We start from the raw sequence: 21,734 nt of genomic DNA on the forward strand, positions 1-21,734 counted from the left end.
TCTTAATCTGCTTGATCACAATCTACTGGGGAAGATTTCCATGGCAAGTAAATAAAAAAATGGTCAAAGATGAGAATTATATGATCAATTCTATCATCAATTCTATCATCACATGCCCTACATGTCACTGTGATCAACTCCAAAGCATCATCCAAAATATGAGCTATCATTCGGGCTCGTATGCCAACAAGTATCAAGTGGAAGTCCAGGTCCCAGAAGACACTACTGGTATGTGCATTCACCTTAATGCAGCTCTCCGCAATTGTTTCAATACTTCTGATTGTGGTAGAGAACCGCTCCCGAATTACTTTTTGCGTTCGGATGCTACAAATTCATCATTTTCACATCAGTATTATGAAGCTAATATTATCTATGTCCATCTACCTAAAGCTGGTGGTACGTCTGTTGAGCAATTGTTTACCAAACTATCATCCAAGACACGAAAAGTGCGTACTCGTGCAATATATCACTGTCAAGACCTATTCAAAGAAGGAATTATTTCTAGAAAGATTTCCACACAAACGGTGTACATATCTAAACGCACATATGGAATGCATGATTATGTGTACACAAATAGACCAGTAGCATATGTCACGTGGTTTCGGGAACCAATAGAACGTCTTGTTTCATGCTATTACTATTTGAAGAAGACTAATTGTGCAGGTAGTCATGTGATATGTAAAAAGTATTTAAAAAATACCTCATCACTCACACAATACCTAAAACATAATATACGATTACAGGATATGAGCAACCTCATGGTGCGTCTGTTGCAGTTTGGCGATTTTCCAGAAATCGACGACACTTTTGAAGATTGTTGTGGATCTGTGTCTCTATCTGAAGTTAATAATATACCTGAAGTTGAGGAAAAACACTATCTTGTAGCCAAGAGAAATCTAGAAACAAAAATGGCATTTATTGGTTTGACTGAAGATTTTAAAACCTCTCAGGATATGTTGTCGTACATGTTTGGTATACCGCAAGAAAAGAATATTGTTCACGTAAATGCAAATAAACACAGCGACTCAATCACCGACTATGAGATGTCTGAATTGCGTAAACGCAATAAATGGGACTTGAAATTATACGATGATGCAAAATCGATTTACATGAAACAAAAAAGTCGTTACCTTACATCAGTGAGAAAACATTTATAACAAGTATAGCTGCAAGGTAGCAATGACCTTAACTGTCAGATCAAATCCGTTAAATCATTTTATACACGGAGATAATACAATATAATTATAAATTTCAGGTCATTTGGAAAACCTATTTTACTATAAATTTTTTTTCGATGAATCCAAGATCCAAAAATCCAAACAAATTGCGGGTTGTCTTCAAATCAAACATCACTCAGGTAATGTTGATATACTTGTGTTGATAATACATCAAATATCAGATATTTTGTTGATACCAAGTATTGCATTTATTTCAGAAAAAACAAAATGACCTCAAACCACATAACATATCTGATTTTTATGATCCTTTATAAATATTTTAACAATTCCAGTTTTCTACCAATCGAATATGTCACTAAACCATGTAACCAATCACATGTCAGTTAAATTATGTTGACAATAAATAAATTTCGATTTACAAGAAACAAAAAAATTCTTCCTTACATTAATGATTAAACTTTTATAACAAATATAACTGCAAGGCAGCTGTCATGAATTTGTTTTTGCGTATCTGTTGGTCGACTTAATTAGCTGATTATTAGCAAATTGCTGTGTTATGTCTGTCATCGTTTAGGCCTATTTGAAGTTTTGGACGGAGCTTAGCTCAGTGATTTGGAACTAATTAGCCGCTATTCAGACTACTCATTCTGACAGTTGGTATCCATAGTTATTAATGTAGTGAACGATTAATCAAAAGATATGACGTATTCAGTACTTAGTGTGATTGGCTTTATGATTGAAGGTTACGCCCTAGAGTCTTTTTACTGCTTTGTAATTGGTTAGAGTTTTGAAAATGAATAAAGAGAGTTTTGAGTTAGTCTTGGGGAACACAGCATGATAGACGCAGTCGAGAGTGCAGTCCTGGAGAGTCTATAGCAGTCCTGGAGAGACTTGGGGCAAGCCTTGACGCAGTCTAAAAGAGTCTTGGGTCAGCCTTGCGATAGTCTTGGGGATTTTTCCCCAGGGTGCTGTGTCTTATAGAGTGCTCCACAGATCGACTAAGACGAGAGCTGAAACGTATTTCGTTGTGTGTGTCTTATTTGACTGTAAAGTATAAGTGACTTTCCCGGTCCCGTACCTCAAGGGGACGAGATATAGAGACGAGACAAGATTCGTCCCTGACAAGTGTGGGAACCCGAGAGTAGAAGAATTTACCCCTGATACGTGAGTGGAGATCCCGGGCAGGTATTTAACACACATTGACATCCTGTGAAGAAAAGTGAAATGGCGAAGGTGTGTCTTTCTTGCGAACCGAACTAACTGGCTCGATGGCAGAGACGAAACCGCGCTTGACGACTAACACCGTTAACAGTATGGCACCGATGAACGACGCTGAAGAGATGAAGATTTCAGAACCCCTTATAAAGGACGAGTATCGATAGGACTGAATAATTAAGAATTAAGCGACATTAAAGACAAGAAGATGACAAAGAACGACCGCGGACTAATGCGACAAGAGAAGAGACGCTTATAGACTTTGACTTTAGCTATCTGTGTATTGCTTAGAGAACCGCTCGTTGGACATTGTAACGGACACTGTGTAACTCAAGACGTTGAACTCTTTTCCACAATCCTAACCCTATTGCTCAGTAATGTAATGTATTGCTTGCTTTTCCTGTCGTTTTTTCTTACCGTTTTTTTGTGATGTTGAATTGTATGTATGTAAGCGCCCAGATCTTTGTTTTGAAATGATACTTAGTGACGTGCGAGGTCCTTTATAACGATTTAAGCGCGCCTCAGTGGACAAGTATTTGCAACACAGTGTTTTGAGTTTTGTGAAGTTTATGGTGTTTTTATGAGTTTATGAGTAAGGATTATGATGGGGAAAGTAATGCCCCAAAGAGTTTTTTAAGAGTTTTGAGATTTGTCGATGTACAGAGATATCGACGTTTTAAGAGTTGTTTTTGTTTACATATTGTTTCCGGAATACTTCTGACGCTTTTTGAGTTGAGAGCACTTTGTAACGTTTTTAATGTCTTTTTGAAGTGAGAGTTTGGTGCGATTATATACGTATTGTTTAATAACGCAAGCTTTTGTTCATGATTGACAGGGTTATATGTAACTCAGTAGTTTATATCCTGTTGCTTTTCCCCGTCTTTTTGCCAGAGGAGTAATGTGTTACGAAAGCGACATTGTCTTTGCATTCTGTTTCCACGCCGTATGACTTTTGTTTAGATTAACGACTTGTGAGTTCAGTTGAAGTTTATGACAGGAGTTTGATTAATAGCTTGTTTATTAGTTACCGCTTTGCAATGCTTTAACCGAGAGACGCATCCCTGGTAATCACGTGATCATGCTGTCGACTGCAGCGGTTGGCTGATCGTTTGGTTACGCCGCCACGCCTTAGTTTTTTTGACCTTTTGATATAGAGTTTGTAACCTTAGTAACGAGAGACAGTGCAACGAAGGGTTACGACAGCGAACTGTTTGAGAAAAGTGAGTTGATTGGTAGCCTTTCCCTTGTTTTTGATTTATAACTGTTGATATTTGAGACTTTATAACCATTGTATTTAGACTTTATAATCATTGTACTTAATTAGTGTGTTTTACTCTTTTAATTTATACCTTTTATTAGTATTGTATTTAATCCTATGACGATGAGTGGCTGACGGTATCTTTGATTTATGAACGTGTAATGCCAGGAGGCACAATCTCAGTTTGGGTGAAGGGATGTGTCATGAATTTGTTTTTGCATATCTGTTGGTCGACTTAATTAGCTGATTATTAGCGAATTGCTGTGTTATGTCTGTCATCGTTTAGGCCTATTTGAAGTTTTGGACGGAACTTAGCTCAGTGATTTGGAACTAATTAGCCGCTATTCAGACTACTCATTCTGACAGTTGGTATCCATAGTTATTAATGTAGTGAACGATTAATCAAAAGATATGACGTATTCAGTACTTAGTGTGATTGGCTTTATGATTGAAGGTTACGCCCTAGAGTCTTTTTACTGCTTTGTAATTGGTTAGAGTTTTGAAAATGAATAAAGAGAGTTTTGAGTTGGTCTTGGGGAACACAGCACGATAGACGCAGTCGAGAGTGCAGTCCTGGAGAGTCTATAGCAGTCCTGGAGAGACTTGGGGCGAGCCTTGACGCAGTCTAAAAGAGTCTTGGGTCAGCCTTGCGATAGTCTTGGGGATTTTTCCCCAGGGCGCTGTGTCTTATAGAGTGCTCCACAGATCGACTAAGACGAGAGCTGAAACGTATTTCGTTGTGTGTGTCTTATTTGACTGTAAAGTATAAGTGACTTTCCCGGTCCCGTACCTCAAGGGGACGAGATATAGAGACGAGACAAGATTCGCCCCTGACAAGTGTGGGAACCCGAGAGTAGAAGAATTTACCCCTGATACGTGAGTGGAGATCCCGGGCAGGTATTTAACACACATTGACATCCTGTGAAGAAAAGTGAAATGGCGAAGGTGTGTCTTTCTTGCGAACCGAACTAACTGGCTCGATGGCAGAGACGAAACCGCGCTTGACGACTAACACCGTTAACAGTATGGCACCGATGAACGACGCTGAAGAGATGAAGATTTCAGAACCCCTTATAAAGGACGAGTATCGATAGGACTGAATAATTAAGAATTAAGCGACATTAAAGACAAGAAGATGACAAAGAACGACCGCGGACTAATGCGACAAGAGAAGAGACGCTTATAGACTTTGACTTTAGCTATCTGTGTATTGCTTAGAGAACCGCTCGTTGGACATTGTAACGGACACTGTGTAACTCAAGACGTTGAACTCTTTTCCACAATCCTAACCCTATTGCTCAGTAATGTAATGTATTGCTTGCTTTTCCTGTCGTTTTTTCTTACCGTTTTTTTGTGATGTTGAATTGTATGTATGTAAGCGCCCAGATCTTTGTTTTGAAATGATACTTAGTGACGTGCGAGGTCCTTTATAACGATTTAAGCGCGCCTCAGTGGACAAGTATTTGCAACACAGTGTTTTGAGTTTTGTGAAGTTTATGGTGTTTTTATGAGTTTATGAGTAAGGATTATGATGGGGAAAGTAATGCCCCAAAGAGTTTTTTAAGAGTTTTGAGATTTGTCGATGTACAGAGATATCGACGTTTTAAGAGTTGTTTTTGTTTACATATTGTTTCCGGAATACTTCTGACGCTTTTTGAGTTGAGAGCACTTTGTAACGTTTTTAATGTCTTTTTGAAGTGAGAGTTTGGTGCGATTATATACGTATTGTTTAATAACGCAAGCTTTTGTTCATGATTGACAGGGTTATATGTAACTCAGTAGTTTATATCCTGTTGCTTTTCCCCGTCTTTTTGCCAGAGGAGTAATGTGTTACGAAAGCGACATTGTCTTTGCATTCTGTTTCCACGCCGTATGACTTTTGTTTAGATTAACGACTTGTGAGTTCAGTTGAAGTTTATGACAGGAGTTTGATTAATAGCTTGTTTATTAGTTACCGCTTTGCAATGCTTTAACCGAGAGACGCATCCCTGGTAATCACGTGATCATGCTGTCGACTGCAGCGGTTGGCTGATCGTTTGGTTACGCCGCCACGCCTTAGTTTTTTTGACCTTTTGATATAGAGTTTGTAACCTTAGTAACGAGAGACAGTGCAACGAAGGGTTACGACAGCGAACTGTTTGAGAAAAGTGAGTTGATTGGTAGCCTTTCCCTTGTTTTTGATTTATAACTGTTGATATTTGAGACTTTATAACCATTGTATTTAGACTTTATAATCATTGTACTTAATTAGTGTGTTTTACTCTTTTAATTTATACCTTTTATTAGTATTGTATTTAATCCTATGACGATGAGTGGCTGACGGTATCTTTGATTTATGAACGTGTAATGCCAGGAGGCACAATCTCAGTTTGGGTGAAGGGATGTGTCATGAATTTGTTTTTGCATATCTGTTGGTCGACTTAATTAGCTGATTATTAGCGAATTGCTGTGTTATGTCTGTCATCGTTTAGGCCTATTTGAAGTTTTGGACGGAACTTAGCTCAGTGATTTGGAACTAATTAGCCGCTATTCAGACTACTCATTCTGACAGTTGGTATCCATAGTTATTAATGTAGTGAACGATTAATCAAAAGATATGACGTATTCAGTACTTAGTGTGATTGGCTTTATGATTGAAGGTTACGCCCTAGAGTCTTTTTACTGCTTTGTAATTGGTTAGAGTTTTGAAAATGAATAAAGAGAGTTTTGAGTTGGTCTTGGGGAACACAGCACGATAGACGCAGTCGAGAGTGCAGTCCTGGAGAGTCTATAGCAGTCCTGGAGAGACTTGGGGCGAGCCTTGACGCAGTCTAAAAGAGTCTTGGGTCAGCCTTGCGATAGTCTTGGGGATTTTTCCCCAGGGCGCTGTGTCTTATAGAGTGCTCCACAGATCGACTAAGACGAGAGCTGAATCGTATTTCGTTGTGTGTGTCTTATTTGACTGTAAAGTATAAGTGACTTTCCCGGTCCCGTACCTCAAGGGGACGAGATATAGAGACGAGACAAGATTCGCCCCTGACAAGTGTGGGAACCCGAGAGTAGAAGAATTTACCCCTGATACGTGAGTGGAGATCCCGGGCAGGTATTTAACACACATTGACATCCTGTGAAGAAAAGTGAAATGGCGAAGGTGTGTCTTTCTTGCGAACCGAACTAACTGGCTCGATGGCAGAGACGAAACCGCGCTTGACGACTAACACCGTTAACAGTATGGCACCGATGAACGACGCTGAAGAGATGAAGATTTCAGAACCCCTTATAAAGGACGAGTATCGATAGGACTGAATAATTAAGAATTAAGCGACATTAAAGACAAGAAGATGACAAAGAACGACCGCGGACTAATGCGACAAGAGAAGAGACGCTTATAGACTTTGACTTTAGCTATCTGTGTATTGCTTAGAGAACCGCTCGTTGGACATTGTAACGGACACTGTGTAACTCAAGACGTTGAACTCTTTTCCACAATCCTAACCCTATTGCTCAGTAATGTAATGTATTGCTTGCTTTTCCTGTCGTTTTTTCTTACCGTTTTTTTGTGATGTTGAATTGTATGTATGTAAGCGCCCAGATCTTTGTTTTGAAATGATACTTAGTGACGTGCGAGGTCCTTTATAACGATTTAAGCGCGCCTCAGTGGACAAGTATTTGCAACACAGTGTTTTGAGTTTTGTGAAATTTATGGTGTTTTTATGAGTTTAAGAGTAAGGATTATGATGGGGAAAGTAATGCCCCAAAGAGTTTTTTAAGAGTTTTGAGATTTGTCGATGTACAGAGATATCGACGTTTTAAGAGTTGTTTTTGTTTACATATTGTTTCCGGAATACTTCTGACGCTTTTTGAGTTGAGAGCACTTTGTAACGTTTTTAATGTCTTTTTGAAGTGAGAGTTTGGTGCGATTATATACGTATTGTTTAATAACGCAAGCTTTTGTTCATGATTGACAGGGTTATATGTAACTCAGTAGTTTATATCCTGTTGCTTTTCCCCGTCTTTTTGCCAGAGGAGTAATGTGTTACGAAAGCGACATTGTCTTTGCATTCTGTTTCCACGCCGTATGACTTTTGTTTAGATTAACGACTTGTGAGTTCAGTTGAAGTTTATGACAGGAGTTTGATTAATAGCTTGTTTATTAGTTACCGCTTTGCAATGCTTTAACCGAGAGACGCATCCCTGGTAATCACGTGATCATGCTGTCGACTGCAGCGGTTGGCTGATCGTTTGGTTACGCCGCCACGCCTTAGTTTTTTTGACCTTTTGATATAGAGTTTGTAACCTTAGTAACGAGAGACAGTGCAACGAAGGGTTACGACAGCGAACTGTTTGAGAAAAGTGAGTTGATTGGTAGCCTTTCCCTTGTTTTTGATTTATAACTGTTGATATTTGAGACTTTATAACCATTGAGAGACAGTGCAACGAAGGGTTACGACAGCGAACTGTTTGAGAAAAGTGAGTTGATTGGTAGCCTTTCCCTTGTTTTTGATTTATAACTGTTGATATTTGAGACTTTATAACCATTGTATTTAGACTTTATAATCATTGTACTTAATTAGTGTGTTTTACTCTTTTAATTTATACCTTTTATTAGTATTGTATTTAATCCTATGACGATGAGTGGCTGACGGTATCTTTGATTTATGAACGTGTAATGCCAGGAGGCACAATCTCAGTTTGGGTGAAGGGATGTGTCATGAATTTGTTTTTGCATATCTGTTGGTCGACTTAATTAGCTGATTATTAGCGAATTGATGTGTTATGTCTGTCATCGTTTAGGCCTATTTGAAGTTTTGGACGGAACTTAGCTCAGTGATTTGGAACTAATTAGCCGCTATTCAGACTACTCATTCTGACAGTTGGTATCCATAGTTATTAATGTAGTGAACGATTAATCAAAAGATATGACGTATTCAGTACTTAGTGTGATTGGCTTTATGATTGAAGGTTACGCCCTAGAGTCTTTTTACTGCTTTGTAATTGGTTAGAGTTTTGAAAATGAATAAAGAGAGTTTTGAGTTGGTCTTGGGGAACACAGCACGATAGACGCAGTCGAGAGTGCAGTCCTGGAGAGTCTATAGCAGTCCTGGAGAGACTTGGGGCGAGCCTTGACGCAGTCTAAAAGAGTCTTGGGTCAGCCTTGCGATAGTCTTGGGGATTTTTCCCCAGGGCGCTGTGTCTTATAGAGTGCTCCACAGATCGACTAAGACGAGAGCTGAAACGTATTTCGTTGTGTGTGTCTTATTTGACTGTAAAGTATAAGTGACTTTCCCGATCCCGTACCTCAAGGGGACGAGATATAGAGACGAGACGAGATTCCCCCCTGACAAGTGTGGGAACCCGAGAGTAGAAGAATTTACCCCGTGATACAGCTATGACCTTCAAAGTTAGATCGAATTCGTTAAATCATTTTTATGTACAGCGATTATACACTAGAAATGGCAAATCATTTAGGAAACATATTTAAAATATTTTTTTAAAAAACAGAGAATCCAAAATGGTGAAACAATAGGAATTACCGTTATCAAAGTTGTTTCTCTTTATAGTTAGGAGTACATATATCATTTATGCCACAAAACGAACTTTTAGTTTTCTTTTAATTTAATATGTCCACCATACCATGTACCGAACAAACGTCAGTTAAGTTTTGTTCACACTGAAAATTGAATTTGTTACTTGATGCCAGTCAGTCAGTAAGAGCAGTCGAACCATGTAACCTTTCCGGTTTCATTGTGATGATTTCAAAATTAAGTTATGGATGGATTATACGAAAACTTGAAAATATTATAGTAAGAGCATAATTTATTGATGTATTACGTTTTAGGAATAAATAAAATTAGCTTGTAAACCATATGACTAATCCTTTTGTTTTTGTATTTTGAAAATACCCAATGAGAGAATTAATAGTACCCCAGGAAAACTTTAAGAACTTTCACGTCAGGTAAAATACATATTTCAGTTTTCCTGAATAACATCCAATCAAAGTAAGGAGATTTGTCTTTTTAGACAATAATGTACGAGTGTCAGAGTGTGTCCGTACTGTCGCGACAGGAGTCTTGAGGAAATCGCCGCTTATGAGACCTTATGTGAACAGTGCACCAGGTCATAACAGTGAATTATAGTGACTTATATATAATTCTTGTGTTTTGTCGACGTTTTTCGGAAAACCTGCGATTAGGCTGCGAAAGTAGAACATTCCGGAGGGGGTGAATCGGAAGAGCCAAACTTAACGCGCAAAAATAGAACGCGTATTTTGACCTCTGTGTGGCTAACCAATGGCTGTACACGATACGTTTGCAGTCGTTGCCAAAGAGCCCCGCGTCCATCGCCTGGCGATGCTCTTCCGTTTCACACCCTCCGGAATGTTCTATTTTCGCAGGTTTTTCGAAAAACGTCGAAAAAGCACAAGAATTAGTAGAAATGTTCCTATTTTGGGCGGATTATTGATAGAGAATAATGTCTTTATTACAAAAATGCTGAAAAACCGTGAGTTTTTGCCTTAGTTATTTTTTTATAAACCGACGTTAGCTTCACGTTTATCTCACTATGGAAACAACCAAAAACATGTTGCTTGTTTTTGAGCGGAGCGGACGCCAACCAGCCTACCCGCTTGTTATGATTTACTTGTCTACATTGGTCGTGTTATGAGACGTTATATACAAATCAGGTTTACATGGTAACTGACATACCTTCATGGTATCTAGTTTGTCCTTGGTATTATCAATGTGCACTCACTGCATTTGCCTGACGCACAAGTATCTTTGACATCTAGACACATATTTCATAGACATATACACACAACTTTGCCTTACAAGTATAACTGTAAGCATAAGGATAACAGTCATCCACTATATACTTGTGTTCACAATTTACATTATCAATATTACAGTCAGTTTTATACATAAAGCATAACTATTTGGATAGAATCCATAGCATACTATTTGACTTTTAAATACATATAATTTTTAATTGTGTTGAACTGGTGACATCTCAATTTTTATTTTACCACTGGAACTCGATGTCAAGAATATTTAGAATACACCTTAAACCACTATGTCGATGATTAGTACTAGTATTAGTATTAGACTAAACTGTATGCAGAAAACATTTGAATAAATTAGACTCATTTAGTTAGTTCTAATTAACTGAAATGTATTTCATATACACCATTATGTATATGATGACTTTTATTTTACCAACTGTTCAATGAATCTCTGAAAAGTATTTGCCACACATGAAACCTTTTAAGATTATAATAAGCTACCCCCAAATCATCAAATGTTATCAGGAGACACTTTTGACAGCATGACCAGTCGTATCATGACTATTACTATTACTATATGTTTTCAAATCTTCCCAAACATTACCAAACTGTAACTCTTATTATTGTTTGACAATATATATCTGTAATATAACTGTCTAGTTTCTATTTCTCACAACAATTATCAAGCAGCAGACTGAAGGAATACTAGTAATGTTTTACAGTATTCACTATTGGCAATATAATTGACAGTAGACACTGCAATTCCGATGCCAGTTACAGTTGTTTGGTCTCTGTTTAAGGGTTGACAATTTCATATTCAGTCAACATGTAACCTTGTATATTTGGCAAGAAGTCTGTCGGTCATCGGTGAGTTTGTCAGTTCTAACTTTCTTTCCTCCAGTAAGGACCTGTATAAAACATCAATACCAATTTTGTTAAACTGTTGCATATGTCAAAATGCACGTCGATACACCTACAAGAACATATGATGTAGAAATAACATACCAAAACGATATATGTATCTATAGTCATAAAATCAGTCAATCGACACGTTACACCTAAATTGATGACATTTTTTCTGTGCAAAAACATTTCATATTATTGTACGGTATAATATACAATAACAGCATATAGTGATCCCAAAAAAAATAAAGAATATGTATTCCTGATTATGTAATCCAAATACAATTTGGTATGTATTCGTATTACCTGGATGTCTGTTGATGTCTTTTTTGTGGTGAATTTAAAGCAGCATGAATGAGAACTAAATTACACACATCTCGCTGGAATTAAAAAGAAATTATAGTAAGCAGACTGTAACACTATAGCATTCAAAGTGGTTACATAATCAATGCTAATTGGTATTATAAGTCATAGACCTTAAAAGGACCTTTAAGTATAAGTTAACCAACATAACATGCTTCTTCCATATTATACTGTTTCCGCTATCTATTAGTAGTGTATCATTTGTGTATACTTTACTATGTTCTTGTACTAACCATATATTATGCGACTGCATGTTTTATCAATGATTATTATGTTCTGATTCTAAACTTTACCTGGGGCTGACTGCCTCCTATTTTCCATACTTTATGGCGAACGGGTAGAAGTATGTCCACGACCTTAGCATAGTCACCATCCTTGTATGCCTGAAATGCTTCAAAAATCACTATACCAATTTCGTGCATGATGTCACGTTGTGTACCAGTTTGGTTGCTGACAAAACAATATATTCAATCTCATGTTACAGTGCAAAATATTCAAGAGCACCAAGGAGTGAATTTTGAAAAGGGGAAAAATCAAAGACACACGTCTTTTATTTTGCAGGGTCGCTAGCAGAAATGAAAGTTGTGGTAATATATTTATATATATATCTGGGTTGTTTTCTGGCAGTCAGCGCTCCTGGAATAATTTATGTACCTCGTTAACTTAGGTAAATGTAGAAATACAATCCACTTCCACAGAATGACTATATGTGGAACATTAGTCTGAGAGCCGCAGTACTCTGAACTAAAACAATGCGATGGTCTGAGTTGCTAAATGTTCAAGCTCAAGAACTATATGATAATTCTATCATAGCATTGTATTATTACGTACATTTGCTGCAGCTATATTTTGTGCTTCTAGAAAATGAAGGCTTTGAAATCAGATATATACATTTCAATTCAATTGCCATGTAACCAATGTTGTCAGGTTGCCACTCCAATAAATTATTAGTTACTTTAGATGTGTAGGGGCTAGTCTACAATACAACACAATAACCAAACATATTGTTCAAAATCCACAACCCAGAGCAAAAGTATCCAACTGCAATGTCGGTGCAGTTGAACAAAGGCATAATGTCTTCCACAAAGGACATATTTAACGTACAGTTTAGGTCATTAGTAGACTTGCTTGCAGTCTGTTGCGATTCCGATGATAAATTCTTAAAAAATAAATATAAATTGCGTAAACGAGGGATGAACGCGAAAGTCTTGTGACCGCGAAATCAGACAGACTTGGCATCAGTGTAAGCGCCTTCGTCATTACCGGCCAGATTCGTGATTGTGTTAGGAATTGAATGATTTGATTTGATTGAACGCGCCAATGAGCTGGATCCATCAATCAGCGCTTTTGTAACAGCAACTTGCATCAATTTAAAATTTACACCAATACATTTTGCCGTATTTTATTACGTCTTTGTAGTGAAAGCAATACACAACAACAAGTGTTTGTGTTGTCACGTGATTAGGAATTGTATTTCATCCGCGATGGAATATGATTAAAGAAATCAAATGACATACAATGGAAAGTGTAGTCTGTATCTAAAGCAAATTATTTATACGATATTTCACACTATTTCTCTATATATTACTGTCTTGGCAACTCAAGAATTACAAATACAAGCAGTGTTTATCCACAAGCGTCATCACATGATTTGATAACCTGTGAGTCCACAATGGTGATTCCTGATTGGCGGAGTACATTTGTATTTATTTTCAAATTGGAAAACACCTCTGTAAATACTGTGCCGTCGCCCGTGGTTTAGTGTAATCAATAAAAAAGGGTTTTAAAGCAAAGCTGTGTTTAAAAGTATTATTTTATAAAATAAAATATTTTCATTATTTCCGGGCAGCCATGAGTACCAGACATAATCCACAAACTATTGAAGGTTGTCTAATCAGAACCAATCCACAAACTCATTGATTTGAAGATGGTGCAAGCAGGCACAATCGGCAAACTCGTTGAAGATGCTCAAATCGCACAAACGCATTGTCTAAGTAAACACAATCTACATCGATTGTTTAACCAAACGTTTTCGAAAAAAATTTAAATTTCAATGTACGACGTAACTTTTCTACCATAAGTAATTTGTATTTATGTTTGAAACATTTTTGTGCAAAAAAATCAGCGAATATACTCTTTTCATCTGGATTTTGTTAATAACAGCATAAAATAAAGCTATTATTTATTTAGCTATTTAGAAAGAAATTGGCAATGGTAAGTAAAACATGTTAAATGATTACTTACTTTATGTATTTCCTAACCGACTCAATAAATCTGCTAATTTCGTGTTGCCGTCCTCGTCCCATGATTGCCATCAATAAGTGCATGTCACTGTATGCTGATATGTGATCATTCATATAAGGTGATATTACTTTATACAATTCATTGTATCGTTCGCCAACATCAACCCCTGCCCAGAGAGAAAGATCCCCATCAATAACACATTCCAGTTCGAAATGAGCTCATACAATATAATGTGATAGTAGTCATTCTTGTGTTACCCACCTTCTAGTTCCAACCGGAAGAGCAATGAACAACAGTCGTATATATTGAATATGTTCAGAGATTCTGCACTATCAGCACGCCTCGCAATTTCTGTGTCATATACAACGATGGCAGCAGAATAGTCACCCTTTGAGAATCAGCGATGAACAAAGGTTACTTGTCAATACATAGTGGAATATCTAAACGTGTGATGCTGTACAAAATCGATATTCAAGTAGACATATGACGTAATCACATATTATCAGCATATACTGAGCACACACCTTTTCAATGTAACAGATCGCTAAGTGCCAATAGTTGTGACATGTCAGCATACTATGTTTCTGTTAAAACAAAACAAAATATTTATAACACTAAATTATGTTAAGAATTTAGTTGTAGTGTGATTGATAATGCATGTTATTTATTGGGTAACTCTCCTTGAATGGAGCCTCTTCTGAAGTATATAGTTCAATGTGTGCCCCGAATCAATGGTTGCTTCTTCTTAGTGCGGCTGTTTTATATTATTTACTCAGAGTACGAAATATCTAATCTAGAATAGAAACTTTACTTGATCCTTAATACGGCTATAATAAAGACACAGATTTAGAAAATAATCAAATTCAAAAAGCTGAGAATTTAATGTGTATAGAACCAGCAATGCAGCATTATGATTGATCGAGAAACTCTAATCAAATATTAATGTGATGATTTAAGTGATTTCGTAACCATTAATTTATGTCACATATGAAATATATATATATATATATAACATAATTCTGAATTACGTACGTGGCAATACAATGATGATCTCAGAAGCATTATTGCCTCACCGACATGACCCGTCACTCCTAAGACATGCGCCATTACGTGTACCATTTGGGGATCTGTATTATTATGTTTCAAGCCCTGTAAATGAGTAAATCTTTTTACTTATTAAACAGCCAAATGTCGAATCAGACGCAATCAAACATCTATTGCAGGCTGTCACGCTCATTGAAGGCTGTCTAAATAGACGTTGTTAACACCTTTAGAATACAGATACAACCAACAAATACTCGTTCCATATATTGACATGTTATACACCTATATCGAAATTCTCTTTAAATGTAGACATATAAAAATAATGATAACAGTGATATATTTTATAAATATTAGTGTAGCTACGAACATGCATCATATACATATGTCGCTGAATATAGCTATTTAACCTTACACAAAACAGACTCAAAATCCTAACCATAACAGTGATAGATGGAAGGAACAATATATTCATTATTACAAATGAAGTACAGAATACATAGTCGTTTGCAGTGGAATAACACTAATATGCAAATTAGATGAACTAGCCCCCTACTGAGTTTGTTTTTGACATTTGTTACAATGGCTGTGAAAATACGGTCAGAGTATACACCGTCTCATTCAGGGAAAAGTCCCATTATTTGATCATTGTAAATATATATATTTTGTGTTAATGTCACATGAGCCAGCAGTGTTTTATTGTATATTGAACATATCTAATAATGAATACCCGCGATATCAGATTTAGTATTTAGTATTAGCACATGTTTGATAAATCTGTTATCTATTTTGTCAATATAAACCAACGATCATAATGTGTGTGTTCGCTCCACCGCATCTCCACCGTTTCAACATTAAACAAAACATACTTACCTCCCTTGCTATTATTTCTGCTTCAATAAAATAGTTACATTCCACCAAAACAAATGCATACAATGTCTTCAGTGTACTAATGTATTTGTGTGAAAACAATTGTTATTACATTTATGGTAAACTTGTACATATTATAATATTGAAATCACAATCGAACAATTTCACAATGAAATTATCACATTTTATTAAAAATAGGTTTTTGGTATGTTAAAACCTATCATAATGAGATGTTATCAAACATGATATGAATAAACCTACCGATAAAACTCCATTTCTTCCTCCCAGTATGGCAAAACACGTTTCATCATACCATTCATTAGCTGGGAATATCCCATTATATAACAAGCATCATATGCAAATTTTATTGCAAGTATGTCCGTGGGGTAAGTTGTCAATATCTTCTGCCATGTATTCAGAGCGTCATTAATATTCCTAAAAGACAAATGATTCTTAATACGAATGTCAAATATGATCCCCCGCAATCCTAAAGCTCGCTTAATAATAATATGTATTGTTATGAAGGAATCTGTTGTCCATACCAGTAAACTAATGAAATAACCGCTTCAAGATGTAGTTTCTCCATGTCAGACGTTGTTTGAAGTGTTGCCAGTTTGACCATGTTATCAATTCTTGATTTAAAATCTTTGTTTTTCTGTATAAATATCCCACTAAAGAATTGTAAGCCATTGACAAGAACATGACCAAGTACTGTAATGGGAAATAAAAACATATATTTACCAATCTGTAAATGATAATATGTTAAAGATTTGTTCTCAAAATAATCAATCATGTATTTGGCTTAATTATAGAATCAAAATATTAAATTGTTAGAATCTGTGGTATTTACATTGTATATATTGTTATACACTACTGTTTCATCCGCTATACGATAGATCAACGTGCTTATAATAGCAACTGCAAATTAATCTAGACGTATTGAGCATTGAGGCAATTTATCGAAAGCCCGGAAACAATGGATATTTTGTCATAAATTTAAAAAAACACGATAATAGAAATGTTATTATAATATGTCCAAGGCAACTGGCTAATATCTAATTTTGTCGTCGATTTCCATTAGTTATATGACAGATCCATCAACCAGAGCTTGAAGTTCTCCACTTTGTCAGAACAGTATAATAATAACTTTATCCTCAGGAGTCTGAATACGTTAATTAGCCGCCATCAAAATGACATATCCTGAACAAATCAGGCAAATCGATAATAGAAATGTTATTATAATATGTCCAAGGCAACTGGCTAATACCTAATTTTGTCGTCGATTTCCATTAGTTATATGACAGATCCATCAACCAGAGCTTGAAGTTCTCCACTTTGTCAGAACAGTATAATAATAACTTTATCCTCAGGAGTCTGAATACGTTAATTAGCCGCCATCAAAATGACATATCCTGAACAAATCAGGCAAATCAAAACAAAATCAAAACTAGAAAAAACCATCATCAAAGCACAGGAGCTCTGTAATGATTTCGGTTTAAAAATGCTAGTAGATTTAGTAATATATAAAAATATACATGTGTTGAGTTTAAGCGTTCATAGTGAATTATATTTGAACAAACCCACAAACAAATCTGAAATATATTGCTAATGGAGTCACAATTTTATGGTAATTGGTACATTCAAAAAACTAAACATTTCAATTTCAAATGATGAAATCTGAATTAACCACAATAGTACTTCAAAATTCTGCCAAAGTGAGTCTTGGCTTGGCTGAGCAAATCCTTGTTTGGAAATCTGCCACAGGAAACAAGTGATATTCATTTAATTGTTATTAATGAACCAACTTGAAATACAAGGATGCCAGGCATACCTGGGAGCAGCAATTGCAAATAAAATATACTCTAGTTCAATGAGATTATATATAAGAATTTGTTTACATATGCATAGATGTTCCTATATCCAAGTGAAAGTTGTAATGTTGAACACCTGAACTTCTTTGAGATGTTCACTAGCGGCTCGGTAAATCAACAACCTCGTAGGATCATCGCTGCATGCCTGGTTATGTTTCACTGGTAATTACATAACATACCCACTGGGTAGTAGCAAAGGGTTTTCTGATTCTTAGTCAAGGCTGGCTGGCCAGCGTATACCGTAGGACTCCGGGACATGGTGCCGATAACTGTTTTGTTATGGAGTGGCTTGTGCTGCTTTTGTCATTTGATCACAGTCTGATACCAAATCTCCCGTTTCTCTTTACGGGAAACGATGAATTTACCCTACTAGTCCAAGTTAATTGTTGCTATAGACATTTCTGTTGTGTCTGGGTTTGATTTGATATAAGATTAGGATCAAAATACCTTCTATACGTTTGGGCCCCTTTAAAGAACCACATACCCTCGTTGAGGTACAAGTATTACGTGTTGACCTCACTTTGCGGCACATGACAATGATTCCCAGTTAGTTGCAACCAGCGATCTGTATCAAAATATATAGTGAGCTCATAATTCATCACTATGTCTGTCATGATTGTTCTTAGGAGCTCCTGAGCAATAATTGTCAACCATCAAATCCTCACAAATGTTCAAAGGCTCCCTAGACATTCATTTTGCAACACAGTAAGTAAAGTTTGGGAGAAACAAGCAACTACTCTCAGCTAGTTCAGATGATAAAGTAAGGGCGCGTTTATTGAAACAGTATGCGTGTTTATATGATGCTAATTTACCTATACTTATATTTATGTTGAGCAAGTTCTGCATTAAAGTAGTCGGATACCTCCACTATAAAGGGTGACTTACATTATACATTAATCTAAATCCGAGACTCAATAAAAACATATCACTTTGTGTATAAAATGTTCAATTTACGAACCTGGCATAGAAAATGTTAGAAACTTAATATACTAACCAAAATCAGAATCGGTCTCGATCATGCCATCATTCCGCCATGTGGATTCTCTTCGTTGTACGTAACGTACTATGTAAAAATTGGTTAGTAATTCATTAATTTGATATGTCCAATGTTATCTATCCATATATAGAAGTTATAGAAGTGGAAGACTTCATAATGTCAGATGTTAAAAATGTTATGTTTATTTGATCTCTCTTTCACAACTTGATCGGACTCGTAATTTTTCCCAAGCTTCCTCAAGAATCTAATCTATTTTGCATAAAATGATTAATTTTAGATGAAACAAAGACTGACAATTACCCATCATGCAATATAATTATTATTGAGCAAACAATAACTTTTTACTATCATTACTAATTTTTAAGTACAATAGTATTTAGATTTAGTGCTAGTAAGCCAAACACAATAAGGAAACGTCAGTTTACAAACACTTATTCTCAAATATTAAATAATACTACCTGTCTGAAAAGTATGTCATAGAGTTTGGCTGTTTCGCTGCTAGTTGTAGACGGTTGGCAAGCGTGATCTGTCCGCTCCTGGTATAACCATCCAATTAACATAATAAATAACGTTATTGCATAACAAAACAATAGTGTAGAATAGAAATATGTCATTGTATTCATGTTGTCAGAAAATATTTGCAATACCTTACCTGACAATCCCGACAGTTGACCTTGGATAACATTTTTATACCAAAAAACACGTCTAATACTGCAATACAAAATTAATGTGTTTCAATCACCGAGAAAACAAACACGCATACACTGCCACTGTGAAACGTGTCTCTGTTAATGACGACAGTTGATGAGGCGGTTTCTTAACTATTTAAAAAAAAATCAACATGGCCTAAATGACAGGATTAAGAATAAAATCATGATTGCAGTCATAATTGCATAATTATCATAGTTTATACAATATTATACTATTTTATAGTTTGCTTTTCGACCTATGTTCACTCGCATGCTGTCAAGCCTTAATTTAGTATTGCATTAACTATTCAGCTTCGGCTACATAACTATATTCAAATCGAGATTGTGGTCACTAGATTTCAACCATCAAAATTTACGTAGTGACGCCATTTAGATTTTACATTGTGTTTGAGACGGACGGAAATTCATGTTTATGTTTCCATCACTCACATGTTTAATTCATTCATTCTTCACCCAGGTGAGCAATTTTTAGAGCAGGAATGAAGGCAATCTGATTAAAATCCAATGTAGGTATGAGGCTCCTATTATTATTATTTTTGTTTTGACCCTTTGTATTATATTTATGGCGCATGCGCAAAGTCAGACAGCCATTTGTGTAAGCCGCACCATGATTGGTCGACAAAACTCGTCGAAAACTGATCTCGTTATACGAGATTTGTATAGGCATTGAGTCAGATTTAGTTAGAGGCGACTGGGACACGAATATCTATAAACTGATAAACGGCAAGAAAAAGACAAAAATCGAATTAAAATTCAAAATAAAATACAAATAAATAAATACAATATATAGGGTCATTTAATAAAAATAATAATAATATTTAAAAAAATTGGAGCCTCATACCTACATCGGATTTTAACCAGATTGGAAGCAAGGTTATTTTATGTTTCATTGTATTTTTCTTTTAAAACAGTCGTATATTTTCAAGGTTGTTTTAGTTTAAAGCTAGCATGGCCGACTGCAGTAACCCCTATCACGTCGTTCTGGACTACGAATTCGAATTATGTTCCATAAATTGACGAACGAATGTTCCGATGATTTAGTTTGCAATTTTTTTTTGAACCCCCCAAAATATTCACACCGCTGCGATCTTTTAAGTGACCTCTTTCATACAAACTGTGCAAGTGGAAGTCTTCACTTAATTTGTTTACGCTTATGAATATTCAACAGCTTTCCATGGATAATTACTGATTACCGTAGGTGTGAATCTGTTGACAAAAGAGAGTATGTTGTTGCCAGACTGGTGGTGGAGGAAATCAACGGTCTATTCACACAAGGCTTCAGTAAATCCGCCACTTTGGAATTATTTGACGGTGGTCGGTGTATTACCGATTGTCTGAATGTGTTTAGGGGGGGGGGGGTCATCCGAAGATCAAAATGCGTTGTCTCATCATCGTTGTCATTAGTACTATCACCTTCATATATATATCAGGGGTAAATTCTTTTCCACAGGGTTCTCCACACTTGCCAGGGGGGAAACTCGTCTCGTCTCTCTATCTCGTCCCCTTGAGGTACGGGATCGGGAAATTCACTTTAACTTTACAGTCAAATAAGGCACACACAACGAAATACGTTTCAACTCTCGTCTTAGTCGATCTTTTGGAGCACTCTATAAGACACAGCGCCCTGGGGAAAAGTCCCCAAGACTCTCACAAGGCTGAACCAAGACTCTTTTAGACTGCGTCAAGGCTCGCCCCAAGTCTCTCCAGGACTCGACTCGACTGCCCAGGACTGCACTCTCTCTACTGCGTCTATCGTGCTGTGCTCCCCAAGACCAACTCAAACTCTCTTTATTCATTTTCAAAACTCTAACCAATTACAAAGCAGTAAAAAGACTCTAGGGCGTAACCTTCAATCATAAAGCCAATCACACTAAGTACTGAATACGTCATATCTTTTGATTAATCGTTCACTACATTAATAACTATGAATATAAACTGTCAGAATGGCGACGATTATCTCGTAATTAGTTCCAAATCACTGAGCCAAGTTCTGTCCAAAACTTCAAATAGGCCTACACGATGACAGACATAACACAGCAATTCGCTAATAATCAGTTAATTAAGTCGGTTAACAGATACGCGAAAACAAATTCATGACATATTTATATATATATATTAACATCATATTTAATCGGATACAATTTAAGTTTTTAACTTGTCCTGTACTAATATAAAAGGGGCCAACAAGGCTACAAAAATGAAAGCCTTAATAGAACAAAAGTTTTCATTTGGCTTAGTGTGATTACACCAAAGATACTAAAAGCTGACCAATTCCTTTGCAAATGACGAATCTGCACCTTGCAATGCTGCTGGTCACTTTCATTTGA

At 36.3% G+C, this 21,734-nt stretch overlaps 2 protein-coding genes across 2 annotated transcripts; one reads left to right on the forward strand and one right to left on the reverse strand.

The window, feature by feature from the left end:
• The first annotated feature begins 158 nt into the window (after window positions 1–158).
• Window positions 159–1,157, forward strand: LOC144344981 (uncharacterized). The gene has a single exon (XM_078006720.1). The coding sequence runs from the start codon at window positions 159–161 to the stop codon at window positions 1,155–1,157; it is 999 nt and encodes a 332-aa protein (XP_077862846.1).
• Window positions 1,158–11,225: 10,068 nt separating this feature from the next.
• Window positions 11,226–17,958, reverse strand: LOC146734421 (tetratricopeptide repeat protein 38-like). The gene is made up of 10 exons (XM_085507451.1): window positions 17,880–17,958; window positions 16,372–16,540; window positions 16,091–16,264; window positions 15,833–15,908; window positions 14,951–15,067; window positions 14,180–14,306; window positions 13,919–14,084; window positions 11,968–12,124; window positions 11,618–11,691; window positions 11,226–11,316 (listed from the first exon to the last, which is right to left on the reverse strand). The coding sequence occupies exons 1-10, from the start codon at window positions 17,956–17,958 to the stop codon at window positions 11,226–11,228; spliced, it is 1,230 nt and encodes a 409-aa protein (XP_085363577.1).
• Between the last annotated feature and the right edge of the window lie 3,776 nt (window positions 17,959–21,734).

The sequence above is a fragment of the Saccoglossus kowalevskii genome, chromosome 14, assembly GCF_978046115.1.
Source record: "Saccoglossus kowalevskii chromosome 14, keSacKowa6.1, whole genome shotgun sequence".
Classification (NCBI taxonomy): Eukaryota; Metazoa; Hemichordata; class Enteropneusta; family Harrimaniidae; genus Saccoglossus; species Saccoglossus kowalevskii.